The sequence below is a fragment of the Epinephelus lanceolatus genome, chromosome 2 (assembly GCF_041903045.1).
Source record: "Epinephelus lanceolatus isolate andai-2023 chromosome 2, ASM4190304v1, whole genome shotgun sequence".
Classification (NCBI taxonomy): Eukaryota; Metazoa; Chordata; class Actinopteri; order Perciformes; family Serranidae; genus Epinephelus; species Epinephelus lanceolatus.
The window spans coordinates 41,364,380-41,382,989 of NC_135735.1; the positions used below are offsets into that span (position 1 = coordinate 41,364,380).

Consider the following 18,610-nt stretch of genomic DNA (forward strand, 5'->3'; position numbering starts at 1 on the left):
GTGCAGGAATCTACTCCTCTGTGAGCTCCTATCAAATTGAGGATTCTCCCTACGGTGCATTAAAAAGTTTGTCAGTAAATAGTTGTACATTCTCACACGCAGTAGCCACTGCAGACATGTAAAATACAGCTTTTAGAAACAGCCCTTTATTATCTCTCCCACCTGTCAGGCTCTGTGTTTGTGCTGCGGTCAGTGGAAATGTGAGGGAATGAAAGGATGCTTTGATAGGCTGCCTGCGTGTTGTCCTTTCTTCATTGGTATTCTGCACGCAGGAAGTGTTGGGTGCAGAGGTTCCTCCAACCTCCCATGGCTTTTCTCCCCCAGGTCTCATCCTTGCCTGTTAGGGCACAATTTGCAACGCCACTTAATCCGCAATTAAAATTTCTCTTTCTTTTGTATAAAGACTGTATTTTTTCCCCTTTTAGTATAATTTCTTTTAATTGGTCCAACTCTTGCTTCCTCCTGTTGTGTTCAGCTCAGCCTTTTCGAGACAGTTAAGGAAGTGCACTGGAGTAGCAGAGCACCACCTTTTGGCTGATGTTGTGAATTGCACCTGGTTTGACATGGAAGAATGCGGCATGCAGGGCTTGATAGGCAGATTTCCTGCAGTGCCACTTGGGTGTGTGGGTGTACTGATGCTGTTTCATGATAGGACAGATTGGGAGGTATTTAAATTTAGAATTTATAGGCCTGCACAAAGGGAATAAGTACTCTGGTTTCACACTCAGTCAGACACATCAGAAATGGAATTCACCCACGTACACAACAGTGCAAATGCCTCAGCTCACACACACACACACACACACACAGATACAAACAGTAACTTGTGGTGAGAGTGTCACACCACTGTGCTCCGAGCAAGCAGAGCCAAGAAATCAATGTCCATCTTCTTTCTCTTTGCATCTTTGAGTCAATGCATTTGACAGCAGGCGACACAGCAGTAAGAAGCTTTTATCTGAAGTACCAAAGAAATACTCCAGAATCTGATGGGTTGGAGCTCGTGTGTTCTCCTCGCTGCCATCTCTAAATGCATCTTAGAGATGGCTGAGGGAGAAGGCCATAACCTTTTTCTCTGCTTTGTTTTGACAAACCAGGGAGCCTTTTGATGAAACAACTGCGTAATTATACAGCAGCACCTGCGAAAACAGTCAAGGATTTCTATTTATCTGTCTTGCTCTTTGTAACTAGGTAATTGTGCACCTGTATAAATAATATCACTTTTAGTGCTTAAGACTTCAAGTAAAACAATGCTGTTGATAAGAGCCTGTGTTTGGGTTTGAGCTAAGTCAGCCTTGAAAATAAAAATCGAACATGTAGGGGAATTATACTTTTTCTGCCTTGACTGACACCACAGAGTTTCAGTCCACTAATTAAGTGCGAGACTTGACCTCAGTTACTTTGAGCCCATCTTTCTTGTCCAAACCCTGTTGGAGAGAGCATTAATGTTGAGCTCTCTCCTAGCCTCTGCTGATGTTAACATTTTTCGTCTCCGAGATTTGCTTTGTACTTGGCTTAAGACTAAGGTGGAGTCTTGAGACATGACTTCTGACTTGATTAAACTTACAGTCCTTCTACCATAGAGCCGAAGGGTATAGAATTATAATGTGTGGACAGCATTGACCAGGTAGAAACCACCTACTCCCATGGCAAAATCATAGCAACCCTGGTGGAAAGGGTGAGGGGAAAGCGTGGTGCTGTATCCAAGGCAAAAATAAATTAAACATCAATGTGAGTCGTGTTAAATATATTGAATAAGTAATTTCACCAATGTCCAATTTACTTTCATTTGTCTAGAAACAAGGTTGTATCATGAAGGCCAATTCCAAGCAAGAAAACACTCTGTCGAAGAGCTACTCCAGTAATTTACTGTTGCATTACATTTCCATAAAGCTGGCTGACTCACAAGAGACAGATGGAAGCAGCAGAGACAGATGTACTCACTTTTAGTACATATAATAGTATGGGTGAAGTTCCCAAAATGCTGGTTGCTACATTTCCCATAATGCATCCACAAGTGTCTTTTTAGACCCTCCCACTCATGTTTTTAAACTGCATGCCCTCGGTTTGAAACACAGTCTTACTGTTACTAATGTGTGGTCTTTGAGCCCTATCCAAGATGACTATGATGACATCATCAGGGTTATTTTCTGAGACCAAATAAAGATCCTCCAGAGCCACAAAAGACATTATACAACTATTTTCATAGGTTGAGTAATACTTTACATCACTGGACAGACTTTTATTTGTAGTTGTGTTTTTCTTTGAGACAGTTCTTACCATGATTTTCCAGAAATCATGACAAGTTTAATTAAGATAATCCACAGTTCCAAGCAGGAACTGTTTTTTTCCTCTGAACTTCATCCACCAACTGTATCACTGTGCAGAGGGAGGCATGCATCTATTACTAGCTCATGTAGCACCACTGAGCTAGCCAATGTTACAGCACAGCAACAAGCATGACCCTCTCATCCATGAATAGATGCACATTTCCTTCTGCCCAGTGACATGGTTGGCAGGTGTAGTTCGGAAGAAAAAAAATAGTTCCTACATGAAACTGCTCACAACAAGGTGTGAGGATTATCCTGTGCAACCAGGTCTAGTTCCGTTACATTTGAGAGACATCTCTATGGCTGATATCTCCAACACTTGGCAACTCACACCTGAACAGTCTAAACTGATACATAGCACTACAGGTAAGAGGAAACATATGCATTTTTCATTTGAGGGTGAACTGCCCCTTTAAAGAAAATAAGGCTAGAGAATATCATTATCAGGAATTCTTTATTTGGTTTGGGGAAGTTTACACTCCAGCCAAGCTCGTTACCTCAGATAGCGTCGTACATTTGCGAAACTCATGGGTAAGTCCTCATCCTCATAAAGCTTTTTCTCTTGGAGGAAAAAAAATGAAAATACAAACAACAAAGCATACATTTAACCCTTGTGCTGCTTTTCCAAGCATGAGTTTATATAGTAAGCATCCAAACAGGCCAAGTCTGTGTTAGTTAAAGATGCCAGTTCAGCTGACAAAATCAACTGGCGTCAGCTAGAATTGAGAGACCGGCTTTTGTCTATCTTCGAGTGAAACTGAAGACCCATTGTTTTAAAAAATGTAAATTTGAGTGCCATCATTATCACTGTAAACGGCATATGTGCCATGTTAGAGTGGACAGCATGACCGGTAACACTGACTAAGGGGCATAGGGCCTAGTCAAGGGTCAGTTACCACCAACTAGTTTTTAAGATGGATTAGGCTTTCTTTTTGCCTTTATTGACTGTATAGCTGAGGATAGACCGGAAAGGGCAGGAGAGGAGGGAGGTCATGTAGCAAAGGGCTGTGGGTCAGAAACAGACCCTGGGCCGCTGTTAAGGACTCAGCCTACATGGCATTTTGAACAGTGTATGATATGCTAAGTAGCTCACGTGGTATCAGACAGCATGCCGTTGTTTATTTATTCTAATAAGTGCTCAGCTAGGTCTCAGTGTCTCTTCTTATGGGCCTCTGCATCTCAGCACAACAGTGTTATCAGCTCTGGTGCCCCTGGGTGTGCTTGGGTCCACTAAGCACGCTGCTGATGGCAGCACAGGGACCTTTCATTATCGCCACGTCTCATAACTTTACACAGAGCTAATATCAGTAGGTGGTTCTGCCATATGGTGGTAATTTCAGCTTATGAGTTGCAACAACAGAAATGTCTCAGTGGAACAGACAGATGATGCACTTTCATAACGATATGGACTGGCACTGTACAGCATGACATTTCCAGTAAAAATATGCTTTTTTAAATCTCACACAGGAATGTTCTCTCTGAAATCAGAAAGGCCAGCAGTGATATCAAGTGAATTGTGTTTACTAACAAGGTATTTGTTCACGTCTGTATGTAAATATATGTGTGTCTCTCTGCAGGCATACCGCTTCCTTGCCATCAATAAGAAGCTGGGGTTGAGTGGGCGTCCAGAGAGGCCAGTGGGCTGTATTGGGACTTGCAAGGTATATAGATCTTCCAGCACACCTACACACATGTGCATACTGTACATGCACACACACATTTGCACCTCAAGTTGCACTGCTGCAAAGGTCATGGGTGACCACTAAACACACCTCCCACATTTTGATCTGCATACATTTCCCAGAGCTCCGAGGAGTCGACTACAGCTCACAGACTGAATACAGAGACAGAAAATATTCAGTTCCAAGACTTGTGCTTTTCGTCAGACATACAGTATGCATCAGTGAATGCTGAATAGATTTTGCTTATTCTCGGGACTTATTGCATTTTAATATGCTAAGCTGCTGTCAGGCAGTCTGTGCGTGTGTGTCCGTGTGTGCATATTATGTGGCTGTGGAAGTGTGTTTGCACAGTTTGTGTGTGTGTCTGTGCTAATGTCTCTTGCGGATGTTGTTTGCAGTTTTTCCGAAATGAAGGTCACCAAAAGTTGAGCCATAGCAGCTTTCTCAAACAAAGACATTGCCAAACAAATGAATCATGGCTCCCAACGCATTGCTAAGACAATATTATAATGGAACATTTATGGGGAAGATGGCAGACTGCCAGAGGGCGTTATCATCATCAGTGAGTTTGTATGGGGGTGTGTGTGTGTGTGTGCTCCTGTGACAATTTGTATGTGTGAAAGAGGGGGGGCTTTGCACCAGTTTTGTACTGTATGTGTGTGTTATCAGTGTGTGGTTGTGTAGCTTCTGTGTGTCCCCTCTATCTTGGGATTGATGGCTTGTTTTATACGCCGCCCAGAATAATGTATACGTCGCTACTTGTCGTCCATCTTCTAATGCAGTAGTGTGTGTTCATCTCCTTCCAGATTTATCGTATCCTGGGGAAGACGGTGGTGTGCTACCCAATAGTATTTGATCTAAGTGACTTTTACCTGTCCCAAGATGTTATGCTGCTGATTGATGACATTAAGGTAAGTCGGGGTCACACTTACTGAGCTTACTGTTGCCATGACTTCACAGCTAACCACTTATTATGTGCTGGAAAACCTTAAAGGGCCAGTGTGTAAAATGGGTTGAAAACAGTGACATCAGTGGTCAAATTCTAGATTGCAGGGCTCACTCGCTCACCCCTCCCATTGGGTAAATGACGGTGGCCTCGTAGGGACAAAAAGCCTTGCGCACGAGTTTTTCAGGAGTAGGTCTATCTAGCGATGAGGTGAATGTTTATTTAGAAATCTAAACCATGTTACGATATTGTAATGAATCCCTCACGAGCAGGAGACCAGAGGAGCGTTCGGGAAAAAGGCCAGTTTATTTGAGCACTCCAAAAACTCCGGTAACACTCCAGGGGGTAAAAGACTCCGTCCCAAACTCTGACTCTTCTAGCGTAACAGACACACTTCATACACACATACTCGTTTACCATACCGAGTGGGGACCCCCTCCCCTCTCTGCTCCGCCAATCTCCAGCCCGCACACTGACTGACAGCGTAGCCGGTAAACAGAGCTCAGCTGTTTATTTAGCCTAGCGATATCTCCGGACTATAGTAGCTGCAGTGGACGACTTTGAACGCGATTTTGAAGAGTTTCTTGTAGCGGACACAGAGCCAGAGCCATACCTGTTTGAGCCGGAGCATAAAGATGAGGAACTCCATGTGTTTGATGCTGAGCGGGCGAGAAGAGAGGCTGAATGCACAGAATGGGATTCAGTGCTACTGCTACCATCGTTGGGGAGATATATCATCAGGAGGAAAAGCGCCGCAGAGAGTGCATCACAAGGAGTGAAGTTGCGTCATCTTTTCCTCGCAGATGACGGTTCGGGTTCATTCTCTCCTGTTGCGTGGTAAGTGTGGTCCATTTGCAAACTTTATAACTAAAAAATGTTTCACTACTCTCTATCGACGAACTACTAACACTCTCTGCTGTTTCCTCCTCCTCCTTCTTCCTTCCTTCCGCTGTCTTCATTGGTTCATTTATACACGTGAAACACGTTCTCTGGCTGGCTGGATTGTCCACTCGGTCTGCCGTACATACATGGCGGCGCAAGATGGCGACCTCTCTAAAGCAAGGCCCTTGCTATATATATATATATATATAAAAGCATAATTATAAGGCTACAAAAACCAAACAAATTTTATTTTATAGCGATTATACACATATATAAACATATTAATGGGTAGAATATTCAGATTCAGATTCAGATTGACAATAAACCATGCCAAATATTACACACTGGCCCTTTAAATAACTGAGATATTTTCAGTTTGTGTGGTCTAAAGAACTGCAGCCTAATGTTTTTGGACAAGACAGGACATCACCTCATTTGGTTTGATTGCATATGTCCCGACAGAAAGGGCACATAGAGTCATAGCCTGCCTGATGGCAGAAATCTAAGCTCTCAACCAGCAGCTTTCCAATGAATTAGACCACTTATTGTACTCTGCATCACCCCATTCATGAACAGTTTTGCCTCCTCTTGCAGCTTGTTTGAGCAGGAAAATGTCCTGTTCTTCCCTACACATATAATAACTACATCATATTTACCCTCAGTACATTCAGTAAAAGGGGCAGTACAGGTGCCTGGAGGTTCCTTTGAGCACTTGTCCAGTTCAAAAACTAAATTTATTGATTGATGATTGAGTTTGCTTGTATATTTTTTAATTTTGTCACTAACAGATATCATGCAATAGTGGAACAGCTTCCGGTTGGTTAATAGGGGTTGTTTTTACATTAAAAAAACTTATGAAGAGGTTCTGGAAACAAACCTTTAGCTGTTGAGCATCCTTATGACCTAGAGGTCTAAACTGCATGCCATATTATCCCGATCCTCCCAGTTCATTCCTTCCAGGGACCATTTATAGTTATATCATGAGGTCAAGTCAGTTTATTTATTTAGTACACTCTAAAAACAGCCAGCATTTGACTTTGGCTTTGCACAATAAAAACGAAAAAGTACGGAAAACTGACAAATGACAACCCCGTCTAATTCCAAAGTTGTCAAATACCGGTGTTTGGGCAGTGACTTCTGCATCAGACACGGATGAAAAAAGCTGTCCTTTCACGTCAGCATGATACATGGCCAGACGCTGTCAGTGTGTAACACCGCTTGATGGCGTCGGGGAAACGCAGCAGGACACTTCCCATATGAATGTCTAGCCGCACCCTGCGATTTTTTTGTTAAACTCTGACCACATGCTTTTGTTGCCTAATCCTAACCACATGCATGTGTTGGCTAACTGTAATCACCTGCACTAGTTGTTGGAGGAAAAAAACTTAAATTCCCAGTGTACGCTTATTTCAAGAGACTGTATGCCAACTGTACATTTCCTGTGAAAGTGGAAGTGTATTTTGAAAAGACACAATTTATGTAACAGGCTTAAGTTGACAGGGCGTCCCAGAACATCAGCAACAGATCCACACATAACAGACTACCTTGCGCATCATATGTAGATGTGGTAAGTCCACAATCAAGCAGCGATATGTGACAAGGTCAGAGTGAGAATGTGTTGCAAATAGGGCAAAGACACAAACACATACTGACATACCTAAAATTTTATTTAACATACGTACATAGAAAGCCAAACAAAACCTGGACTTAAAACATACGCTGGTGGGGACTGATCGAACACCTGGACGGTGGCAGGTCCAAAACTTGGACCTGGCCACAGAAAAAGTACAGTCACCTTTACACCTTAAACGATTATCTGGGATAGAAAGCAGCAGCTTATCAGATGACCTCAGTGTTGTAGGAGGACTGTGGGGACGAAAAGATCACTGAGATATGCTGCATCTAGCCCAATCAAAGCTTTAAAAACCTTGTAGTCAACATTAAATTTCACTGGTAACCAGTTCAATTATGTCAGAATTGAATAATATGGCACAATGTTTTAGATTTTGTTAGCAGATGTGCAGCTGCATTTTGCACCAGCTTAAGGCGTGACAGATTCTGACTGACTCTGAAATATCATGCGTACTATAGTCCAGGTGTGAAGAAATAACGAATGCATTATTGTCTCCAAATCTCTAAAAGAAAACATAATCTTGCTTAAAACTTTAGGAAGGTAGAAAGACGACTTGACAACAGCATTTGTTTATCAAATTTAAGATCGGGTCAAAGAAAATGCCAAGATTTTTACCGTGGGGTTTGACATCACCAGGGAGTGGTCCTATAGGTCGCAAGCTTCATTTTAGCAGCAACAGGATATCTCAAAATTGAAATTCTATCTTATTCTCTAGTTTATTTTTAAGAGTTATTAGCTATCCAATGCTTGATATCACTTAGGCAGTCAAGCAGGCATTTTAGAGCATCAGGGCCACCAGGTCAGAAATGGAGATACCACTGTGTGTCGTCAGCGTAACAGTGATACGAAACACTGTGCCCTTTTCATGATGTGGCTTAGTGGTAACATGTACAAAGAAAATACATAACAACTAAGCTATGAATAGTTATAATGAATGAGCCAGTGCCTTATTTTCAGACTATGTTGGGTCAGATCACCTATGTACTACATATAGTGTGCTTATTATTGATCCCTGTGGAACACTGACACTGCTGCCGCAACGGTAATACAATATGGAGGGGAAAAAAGAAACAAAACACAGAATTGATTTAGACACATTCAAAATTCAAAATACTGGATTTTGAATGATGCCAGGTTAAAAATCAAGTATTTGTTTATAAGCAGTATTTGTATTCCACATGTAACGCCATTAAATGTCAGTTTAGTTTATATTTTCAACATAAATAAATCTCCATAATCAAAAACTTTACAGTTCAAACTTTGATCAGTTTGACAGATGAGGGGGTTAGACTTGGCGCTGATTCAGTCTCTGCTCAGAAACACTGGAAGCTAAAACCATTGAAGCGGCACCACCCATGCCAGTCTGACACAGTGTCTGTGTGTGTCTGTGTGTGCAGAACGCCCTGCAGTTCATCAAACAGTGCTGGAAGATGCAGGGACGTCCTCTCTTCCTGGTTCTCATCCGCGAGGATAACATCAAGTAATATACACACTCAATAATAGCTCTTTTATCTTTTTTTCCCTGTCTTCCTGTCCTCCTGATAGTTTTCTCACAGCATTCTTCCTCCTCCTATCTCCTCATACATCACCCTCTATCTCTCTGTTTCTGTCTGATGCTGGCTCAAGCTCGCAGCAAAATTTCTTGACAGTCCCAACGCAGTTTAGTTCATTTTTTCAAATCCAACATTTCTCTCTCCCTCCCTCTCTACCTCTCTTCCCTCCTATGTGTACTATTTATCTTAATAGCAGCAAGGTGCAACTGTATTTGCCTGCTGATTGGGTGATAATGTTTTATCATTTGTATCACTATAGCCTGGCTGGTGGGCTGATTACAGCACTATTGACTATTATCCGGAAAGCCATATGTTAAATGTGCTACAAACGCTTAAACAGGCACATTGCAGCATCTGGAATGAGTCAATGGGCTCTCAGAGAAACAACTCAATAGTCATTAGTTTGCTATTGATCAGAATGATGACCTGTATAGAAGGCAACAGCAGACTGAATAAAGCAGCGAGGGTCTGGGTGAAATGTGCCAATTCATTGAGAAAAATTTGAGCTGTGATGTTTCATACTAATGATATGAAATATGATCTGTTTGGAATATAATGTTAACGCAAAATGTTTTTACTGAGATTGGGACAGTTTCTCTCTACTGCTCACTGCAGCAAAAGAAAAGTGAAGTCATTCTAACCTCTGTCTCACTAGGGGGAGCCGCTTCAACCCAGTCCTGGACATGCTGGCCTCGTTCAAGAAAGGCAACCTTGGAGGGGTCAAAGTTCATGTCGATAGACTTCAGGTTTGTGAATCCAGCTGAAACATTCTTTTTTTGATTCTTTCATTTGGTCCTTTAACCGTTCTTTATTTTAGGGATGCAAATTTCAGGATTTTTTTTTAATGGATTTTTGGACATGTTAACAATCAATATTTAGTCAATCATTAAAAAGTGACTCAACAAGAAATGCAAGTTTTCAATAACAACATATTGTTTTAAATATTAGTGTGGCCAATAAGATCCAAAAAATCAAAGTGAATTGAGCATTAAAATAAACATACTTTATGTTAGGGCTGGGTTAAAATAATCGATTTATGCGATTCAAATCGATTTTCACTGCAATGACCCGATATTGATTCGTAAAATCCAAGATCGATCTTTTGATATATGCTTTTTCCCACGGATGTGTGAAGCTTTAACGCTGTTTATCTTGCCGGTTAAAAGTTAAAAATGACCGTGGTATTGAAAAGCTCCGACGTTACCGTCTCTTTTATCTGTAACTGTTAGCTTACTGTTTTACATTTGGGTGTAATTTATTATCATGCTGCAGTGTCTCCTGAGAATCTCTTTCACATACTAGCAAAAATTGGTATTGTAACTAAAAAATCTCCAGTTAAATCGATATCGTAAATCGAATCAAATCGGAAATCAGTGGCAATACCCAGCCCTACTTTCTATTGATGTTAAATAATGCCTTGTTCGAAATCTCTTTTAAATTTATTTAACAAATTGTGAGACAAGTTATCAAAATACTAGGTATGGCAAATAATGCTGCATAACTTTTAAGACAGAAATAAGATGGGACTGAACATCATAGGCAGTCCTAGCACTGTAAAACTAAATCCAAGCCATTGTTTTGTATCAGCAAAAAGAGCCATAGTCATAAATATTACCAAGTACACATGAAATAAGTTACACCGATCTCTTGACAACATGTTTTGATTTTATTCAAGATAGTAAACATACCTTAGCTGCTTGATAGTCATGAGCAGGGAATTGTTTGTTCACTTCAGTAGTAGCCCAACAGCTGAAAATACCGGCTCAGGAGAAACAGATTTAATGAGGAGGCACAAATATTGTCATGTCACCTTTACCAACTTAGTGAATCCTTAAACACTTCATTTCCACCGGTACATCTGAAAAAAATATTTCATATATTGTACATTTGGCCATCAGAATTACTCGCAGACACTGGTTTCTGCTTTTATGTCCATCATCTTTGATGTATATTTCATATCCACTGCCGGTATCTTTCTTCTGTGATTTAGAGAGCAGGGTTCAGTTATACATTTAACTGGGAGGAACAGAATCAATGTTACCATCACTATTACTACACTTTTGATTGCTTGCATATTGTGGGGTTTTCGCAAAGGCAGCTGTCAGGGGAAAATATGCCACCTGCTCTCTCCTGCTGGCTCAGTTACGACAGATATTACTGTCATCTCTGAAATAAATAATGGCTTAATATTTCAAGTGTTTCAATAAATTTGTCGCAAGGCTTCAGGTTTTCTTCGGGAAAAAGCATCCCAGCCCTTAATCTGAGGTCGCTTCTTATTTCAATAGCAGTACCAATGTTTATCTGTGTTTTGACCTTGGTCTGTCAGATTCCATTTAGGAGGCTAACTGTTTTGGTGAGCTGGGGAAAGGCGAAACTGAATTGAGCCTGGACAGTTTAAAAAAGCAGACGGAAACTATTGGGTTGAAGCTTTTTGTAGCTTGTACATAATACATTAGAATGACTTTAGGTGACAAAAACAAATTAAATATTGAATTAATGGATTAAAGGTTTATCCCGTCAATGTGTCCTCCAGCCAGCCTAGTGGACTGCAGACGAACCTGAATCCATTTGCATTACTGGGTGATATTGTATTTGTGGCATAAGGTCATGAGTGAAACCTAGCGTGTCACAGACGCTATAATACCAGCCTACGGTTCAGCAGTATTGCTGGGAAGGAGTGCAGGGTAGGAAGAATGGGCAACTGTAAATCAATGATGAATCACATCTAAAGACGAAGAACCACAAACACATGAAAGAAAAATGTATGTTATAATGGATCTTATTTGATATATTACGAACGCATTACTGTTAACTAAGTTAAGCTGTTGCTCTGTTGTAGCTTCATTTAGCTGCATCAGGATCATTGCTCTCCAAGCCTGTGGAAGGACCGTAAAAACATAGCACCAGATCTATTTAAATCTGCAATAATTATCACCTGACCATCCACCTCCTTTCCAGCAGCAGTAAGCAGCTGTTTTCAGCAGAAAGCTCTAGAGATGAATAACCTACTCAGCACCAAAAGGCAGAGACACAAAGTGAGTGACTAGCTGGTGAATGCAGTAGAGCGTTTAGTAGCTAAAAGTATTTCACCCAGGAGTTGGTGGAGATCAAAAATAGATTCAAAAACAGAGTGAATATTAGACTAACATTTATCATATGGATACAAACAAGACTAAAATGAATGTTTCTCTGTATCTGCCAGATGAGCAATTAAGCAAATGTTTGCTAACAAGACCCTGATATCCACTTACAACTTGTATCCACTTACGTACATGTACAGAGATGAGTCAACTCGAAGTCCATTCATTCCTATGGGAATCTCTGTGATATCTGATGTGCCTGCAAAATTCCTCTGCTCTGTAATATTTCGGTCTGGAATTTGCCTCAAGTACGTTAAAAATATTGAACTTTTGTGGTGGATTTCGGAGAGACCATATGAGAGTGTACTAGCTTAACTAAAAGGCTGCTAACTAGCTAAGGGGCTACTTCCTTCAATTCAGTTGCCTGTGCTGATTGTTACGTGAATTTGTATGATGATTAAAAAGAACTTGTTTATCTAGTTTTAACACATTGTGAGTAATGTTATTCTGCTAAAATATGGTTCGTTATATACAGTCAGATTGTCATTATGACTCATTCAGCAGTTCATACGTCTTTTTAATCAAATATTTCACAAAACATATCATATATCTGGCAGATCTTGTTTTTGTCCCGGTAATGTTTCAAGTGAATATTATACTAGAATAATATACAAAATGAGTTTCTATCAGGTTTCTCTCCTTCCGTAAAGAAATGCACTTCCTTGCGTTGGACACTAGAGGCATCATCCATATATTTATAGATCTAGTGGAAATGAGGCCTTAAAGAAGGGGTGTCAAACTCATTTTGGTTTATGGGACACATACAGTCCATTTTGATCCCAGGTGGGCGGGACCTGTCAAACCGTTGCATAATATCTTATGAATAACAAACACCAAATTTTTCCCTTTTTTTGTTTAAAGAAGTACATTTTAAAAATGCTAATCCATTTACAAAACAGCCGGTGATGTTGTCAGAGGAATAAATGCAATTTCAACAGTATTTCTCAGTTGTTCCACATTCAGTCAGTCTTCTACTCACTGTAATTACATGTGCATTTTTCCTCCTAGCCTTCACAAGTGCATCACTATTAGGTGTCCAAGGTCATCCAGTGGGCCAATTTGGACCCTTTGGCGGGCCAGTTCTGGCCCTCGGGCTGTATGTTTGACACCCCTGCATTAGCGGGTGATAATAAAGAGGCAAAGTCCTCTCCTTTTGTTATCCCCCACTGAGCCTTTTTTTTTTTTTTTTCCTCAGAAAAAATATGTACAGTTTTAAACCGTGAGAGACAAATCATTTTTTTTAATCTTGTCTGAATTGTGCCATGATGTAAACAGAAGTCGCAGTGTGTCATAATACCATAAAGTTTTGTAAAATTGCTCAGTGAACTCTCATTTTGCAATACGTCACTAACGTCATCTAGCTAGCTTTCTAGGTAACTCAGCTATGTTCCAAGCACAAATGTATGTTATCTTACCTGGTGTGTTTTATCCAGCAACTCCTGGTCTTTTTATCAGCTAAGAAGTGAAATTATGAGCACAAATGGGGTTTTTACTAACGTATTTTATGTTGTCAAATAAAATGTAAAAGACTCTTAAGCTTGTATGAAACCTATTGACTTCAAGACAAGGGAACCGGGAGTGCAAAAATGCCAGTTCGTTTCTGGGTTTTAGGACTCTAAATGTCAGTGTCATAGCAGAGCATAGCATTCTTCATTCATAGCAGACTGTATAAATTTAAGTTGCAGGGTTTTGAACACAGGCGAGCAAATAAATAAATACAATAAAACGAGGCCAAGGTAGAACTAGAAATATTTTCACACTGGTAACTTTAACCAATTGCTTTGTCAGACTTATGACAGGTTTTCCAACCCTAACTTCTCTCCCACTCTGTCTGTGGTGTTCAGCAGAGACTTCCTCATGCGATCCTTTTTTTTTTTGCTCTAAAGTTCTTCCTTCCCCTTGCCTATTTGCTATTCACTTCACAGCTAACTCCTCCAGCTTTGAAACACTTCTCCTCTTCATCACCTCATTGTTATGGGGAGCAGGATTGCTCCTCTCCTACGCCTCTTATTTTTGTTTTGGAGTTGACTTCAGTTGGAATGGCTAATATCACATTTAGACCACAGGAGCAAGACGTTTTGAACTGCGCTCTTTGCTTCCACTCTGCTGTGCTTTTAAAACACTCAGCAATAAAACTTTTACTTTTACTCTGTTAGACACTCACTTGTTGCTCTTCCCATACACATTTGTAAAATTTGAAACAGTAAAATGAGTTCACACCGTACTACTTACTCCATGTGTTCTTTGTTATTCAAACAGTTGTTTTGTATACTGACTCCTCCGACAAACCTCCTCTCGGGGACTTATAGAGCTGTGTTTCCTCACCTTCTGTATTTTTGTGCTCCAGAATGTGCCTTTAGAGTGTGATTTCCTGGTACATTTCTTCACGTGTTTTCCACTGTTACTGTAGAATATTATGTATATAATGTAGAAACGATTATCAATCTTAAAATCATTAAGTGGGTCCATTTTTTCACCAACCTTTCAGACCCTGATATCTGGAGCCGTGGTGGAGCAGCTGGACTTCCTGCGTGTCAACGAGGCAGAGTAAGAGCTTCCTCTTTCTTTATGCTTGATATGTCAGAGGTCAGACTGTTTTGCTGGCAGCATATTTCAAAAGGCCCTTCAAGGATTGCAATGATGTAGTGGACAAATTGAACAACTCATCCGTGTTGCTGATCTGATTGGTATAAAATCTGATAATTTTAACATAAAGACATACAGACTTGATTTTAAAGGTTTTCAGGATCAATGAATCAGTTTAGTGTCATGAACAAAATGTCAGAGGAATGATGCCAGCATTGTTTTATTCTTTGCTTCAATTGTAAAAATGCTTCACATGAGAAAAAAGCAGTTCAACAGCTGCATACAGATCTGCTGTCTACATACAAATATTGTGTGCACATGTGCGTAGGATCCCAGAGTTTAAGAGCTTTGAGGAGCTGGAGCTGCCTAAGCACTCCAAGGTGAAGAGACAGACGAGCACACCCAACGCCTCAGACCTGGAGCAGCAGCCGGAGATCAATGTGGAGGAGTGGTTGCAGAAGCCCACCCACGAGATCATCCAGAAGTTCCATGTGAGTTGATCGACTTTAGAGGGAAAGGGCCGACGAATATATTACTTCCGTTAAAATGTAAATAAAAGGAATAAATTAGAAAAGTAAAAAAAGGTTTCATTCCAAACAGAGCTAATATTCTGTTATCATTGTATAAAACTACTATACTGATCAGAACCATTGATCACATACATTAAAGACGCAAAGGCTCCAACAACAACCAAAAACATTTCAATGTGTAACTGTTGCAGTATTTAGCAGTATTTAACTAATTGCTATCATATTACATGCCACTTCCATAATTAAACCTGGCAGAAGCAGTAAGAAAAACATGCATGTGCAAATCTTGAGCACTTCCCTAGGCTTGGCACTGCACGTATAATTCATTACCATAAATACATAGTTAGTAGTGTTTGCATGGGTAAGCTGGTGATTAATTATGTCACTGCACTAGCCAGAGTGGCAGGTGAAAAGATGCATCTGGCAACTCAGTGTTTATTAGAGGAGACACTTGACTGTCTGTAGCCAGCTCCAGGTAAACAGTGGGAGTAAGCTGTGGTGGGACTGCAGCCTAAAAAATTCTGCTCACAGTCAAACATGTACATGTAGCGGTCCTTCCATAGAACAGAAAAATCTAAAATTCAGTCACTTTTTACTTATACCTTTGTAAACCATTTAAATGTGACAGTTAAATATTAAATACCTTTATATTATTTAAAACGTATCCTTATGAATCAACACAACCCCATGTTTCTTTTCAGCTGAGGTAAACAACCCTCAAACCCTCCATGTAGTCCACCTGCCTCCTCCTCAGAGAATTGCAAAAGGTCTGCCTCATTATTTGTGTGAAAGATACCCCATGTGCTCTCAGTGTCCCCCCTTGTTAACTCGTTGACATACCTCACTCTTGCCGAGGCTCATTTGGCCAACTATCCCGTTTCTTTCTAGCATCTTATAAATATGTTCAAACATGCTGTCTCAAGGCCAGGTTTTTGGGTACCACCAGTCCAGGTCTACTCACAATTAACAGCTCTTCGATCTGGCTCTGTGCCTGCATATTTTAAGCTTTCATGTTCGGTTGTGTTTTTAAAAAAAATCCAAATCTCAGCCCACGCCCTCTGCAATTCTGATTTCACCTTTCACCTTTCCTACCAACATGGAACAGGTGCTGTTCCAGTAACAGCACCTAATTTTGGTTTGGAGCATTTTGACCAAAAATAAATTGGTTCACATACCCAAAATTCAGGTCCCAGCTGGAACCAAAGAGAAAATAGCAGGTTTTCTTCTGACCTGAAGTGTGAATCAGACGACAACCATGGATGTGTGGCATTCCTCAGGTTAGAAAGAGAGGATGGAGAATAGTTTTCTACGTCTCCTTGGTCCATGCTTGTTTTGAATTAAAACAAATATCTGCATTAACAGAACAAAACCTTGTAGGTAATCAGTGTGGTCCGCCATCTTGCTACTACTATTTACTTGTGTTGTGCATTGTGCAGTGCCCTCCGTTGATGACAAGTCCTTGATTACAATGGTTCTGCTCAAAACTGGTGGATTTGCCAGTTGCTTTGCTAGATAGCACCAAAGTTGCGTTCAAGAACAAGAGCTGATTTGGTTGAAAAGGGGTGTATGAGGAAGTCAGGTAAAAGTCAGAGTGAAAGTCAGATTGTATTGTGCTTCCAGTGATCTATCGCATGAAACAGACTTTTAATTTTTTTGTAACACACATCCCATATTTTCTTTGTCACTCAAGTCTGTTTTTAATTGATTTAAGCATGTTAGCAGCCATATCAAAGCTACCAAACACAGTCACTACTTAATGTGATTTCAAGCAGTCAATAAAAATGTTATCCCAGTCGTCCTTTGACAAGCTGAAAGATGCTTTCTTTTTCATATTCTAGTCACAATAATGCTGTTATCACATTTAAAAGAGGCTGTACTTTAAAAACACATCTATTATTACCACAATTGCAGGATTGCAGAAAATGGTCCAACAATAATAGTTTCAATCTGGCTTGTTAGTGCTTAGTGTGAGCAGATAATATTGCAGCCGTGTATAGAGTGTGCAATAAAGATAATTGCCTAATTGTTAAAGGCTAATGTGTTTGTATGCATAACCAAGCTCATCTTCCCGTTTGTGAGTGTGTGTGTATATGTGTGTCATTGCTCAGGACTCTGACTGCTTGGCCAGTCAGGCTCAGCTTGCCTGCATCCTTCTTAGGAGAGAAGGACCAGACTTCCTTGTGAAAGATGGTAAGCATGCACACACTCATGCACGCACACACATACACACTTGTGACTAGTTCTTTAGTCACAGGTTTAACTGAAACAGAGCAGCAGATATTCAGTTTCCTCATTAAATACAAAGGAAATGTGATCATGCTGGAATCATGATCTGTCCTTTCTGTTCCAGTAAAACCCTTTTTTACTGAATTCATCAGTCATGTAATCAAGTACATGTCATTAGGATGCTGTTGAATGTGTAGTAACTGCTTAATTTGGCATTTCTAATTAAAAGTGGATAGAGGATGAATTTGGATGACTGTATATATCTTTAGGATGTGTTTTTAATGTCTGAACACAAACATATTTGTGATTCCAGAGAACATGATGGATGAGCTGGAGAGAATCTACAGAAGAGCTGGCAGCAGAAAGCTTTGGTCTGATATAAACACACACAAACACAAATACTTTAAAGTTCATTTACTGTTTGCAGCCTTCCAGTCTGTTACTTCAGTTGTTGAGGGTATACTGTCATTAGTCCAGTCCTTATGGAGTCCAACTATAAAGACGATTACCAAAACTGTCCAGATCTGAAACCATAAACTCTAATGATGCATCCAGGACCAGTGATTTTCTCTAAAATAGTGACATTCAGACTTTTTAATGGGTGATTTAGTGTGGATTTCAAGGGGTTGGGAATTTGTGTTGGAAAACTGTATGACATGTATTGCCCCATGTTTTTTATTGCATCCACTTAACCAAATGACCTGTCTCCACACCTGTTATGTCCAAGCTTGTCGTCACACTCATGTTGACACTTTAAAATAATTGTTATTTAATTTGGCTGAACTGTAGGCTGGCAGTACGCCAAGCTGCTGCCATTATCAAGAAGTTCGCCAGCTCTATAGCTCCTCACATCACCACAATGCTGGTGCATGGGAAACAGGTAATGTTCAGGCAGAGATGGACTGAAGACTCTGCATGTTGACTCCCAGTTAGCTGGCTAGCTATCTGTCTAGCTTGAGAGCTGTGTGAGGGTCAGCCAGTCCTATTCTGTGATTCCTCATCATAACCAGCCAAACAACAGGGCTTTTTAAAAGACAGTTCTCTATAGTCAAGATTTGGAAATAGAGACATAAGCTATGTATATAGCCTGCATTTCCTGAAAGGG

General features: G+C 40.4%; 1 protein-coding gene across 3 annotated transcripts in view; it reads left to right on the forward strand.

Annotated features, from left to right (window-relative positions):
• phkb (phosphorylase kinase, beta) overlaps positions 1–18,610 on the forward strand; it is a 149,389-nt gene that overhangs the window by 119,086 nt on the left and 11,693 nt on the right. For 2 of the 3 annotated variants that reach the window (XM_033632936.2, XM_033632923.2), the window contains 8 exons: positions 3,905–3,988; positions 4,816–4,920; positions 8,868–8,950; positions 9,679–9,769; positions 14,652–14,710; positions 15,078–15,240; positions 17,388–17,469; positions 17,819–17,876. In XM_033632936.2, coding sequence (XP_033488827.1) covers positions 3,905–3,988; positions 4,816–4,920; positions 8,868–8,950; positions 9,679–9,769; positions 14,652–14,710; positions 15,078–15,240; positions 17,388–17,469; positions 17,819–17,876 — 725 coding nt within the window. Of the gene's footprint in view, positions 1–3,904; positions 3,989–4,815; positions 4,921–8,867; positions 8,951–9,678; positions 9,770–14,651; positions 14,711–15,077; positions 15,241–17,387; positions 17,470–17,818; positions 17,877–18,294; positions 18,386–18,610 lie in introns of all 3 variants that reach the window. The other variant, XM_033632931.2, reaches the window with a different exon arrangement.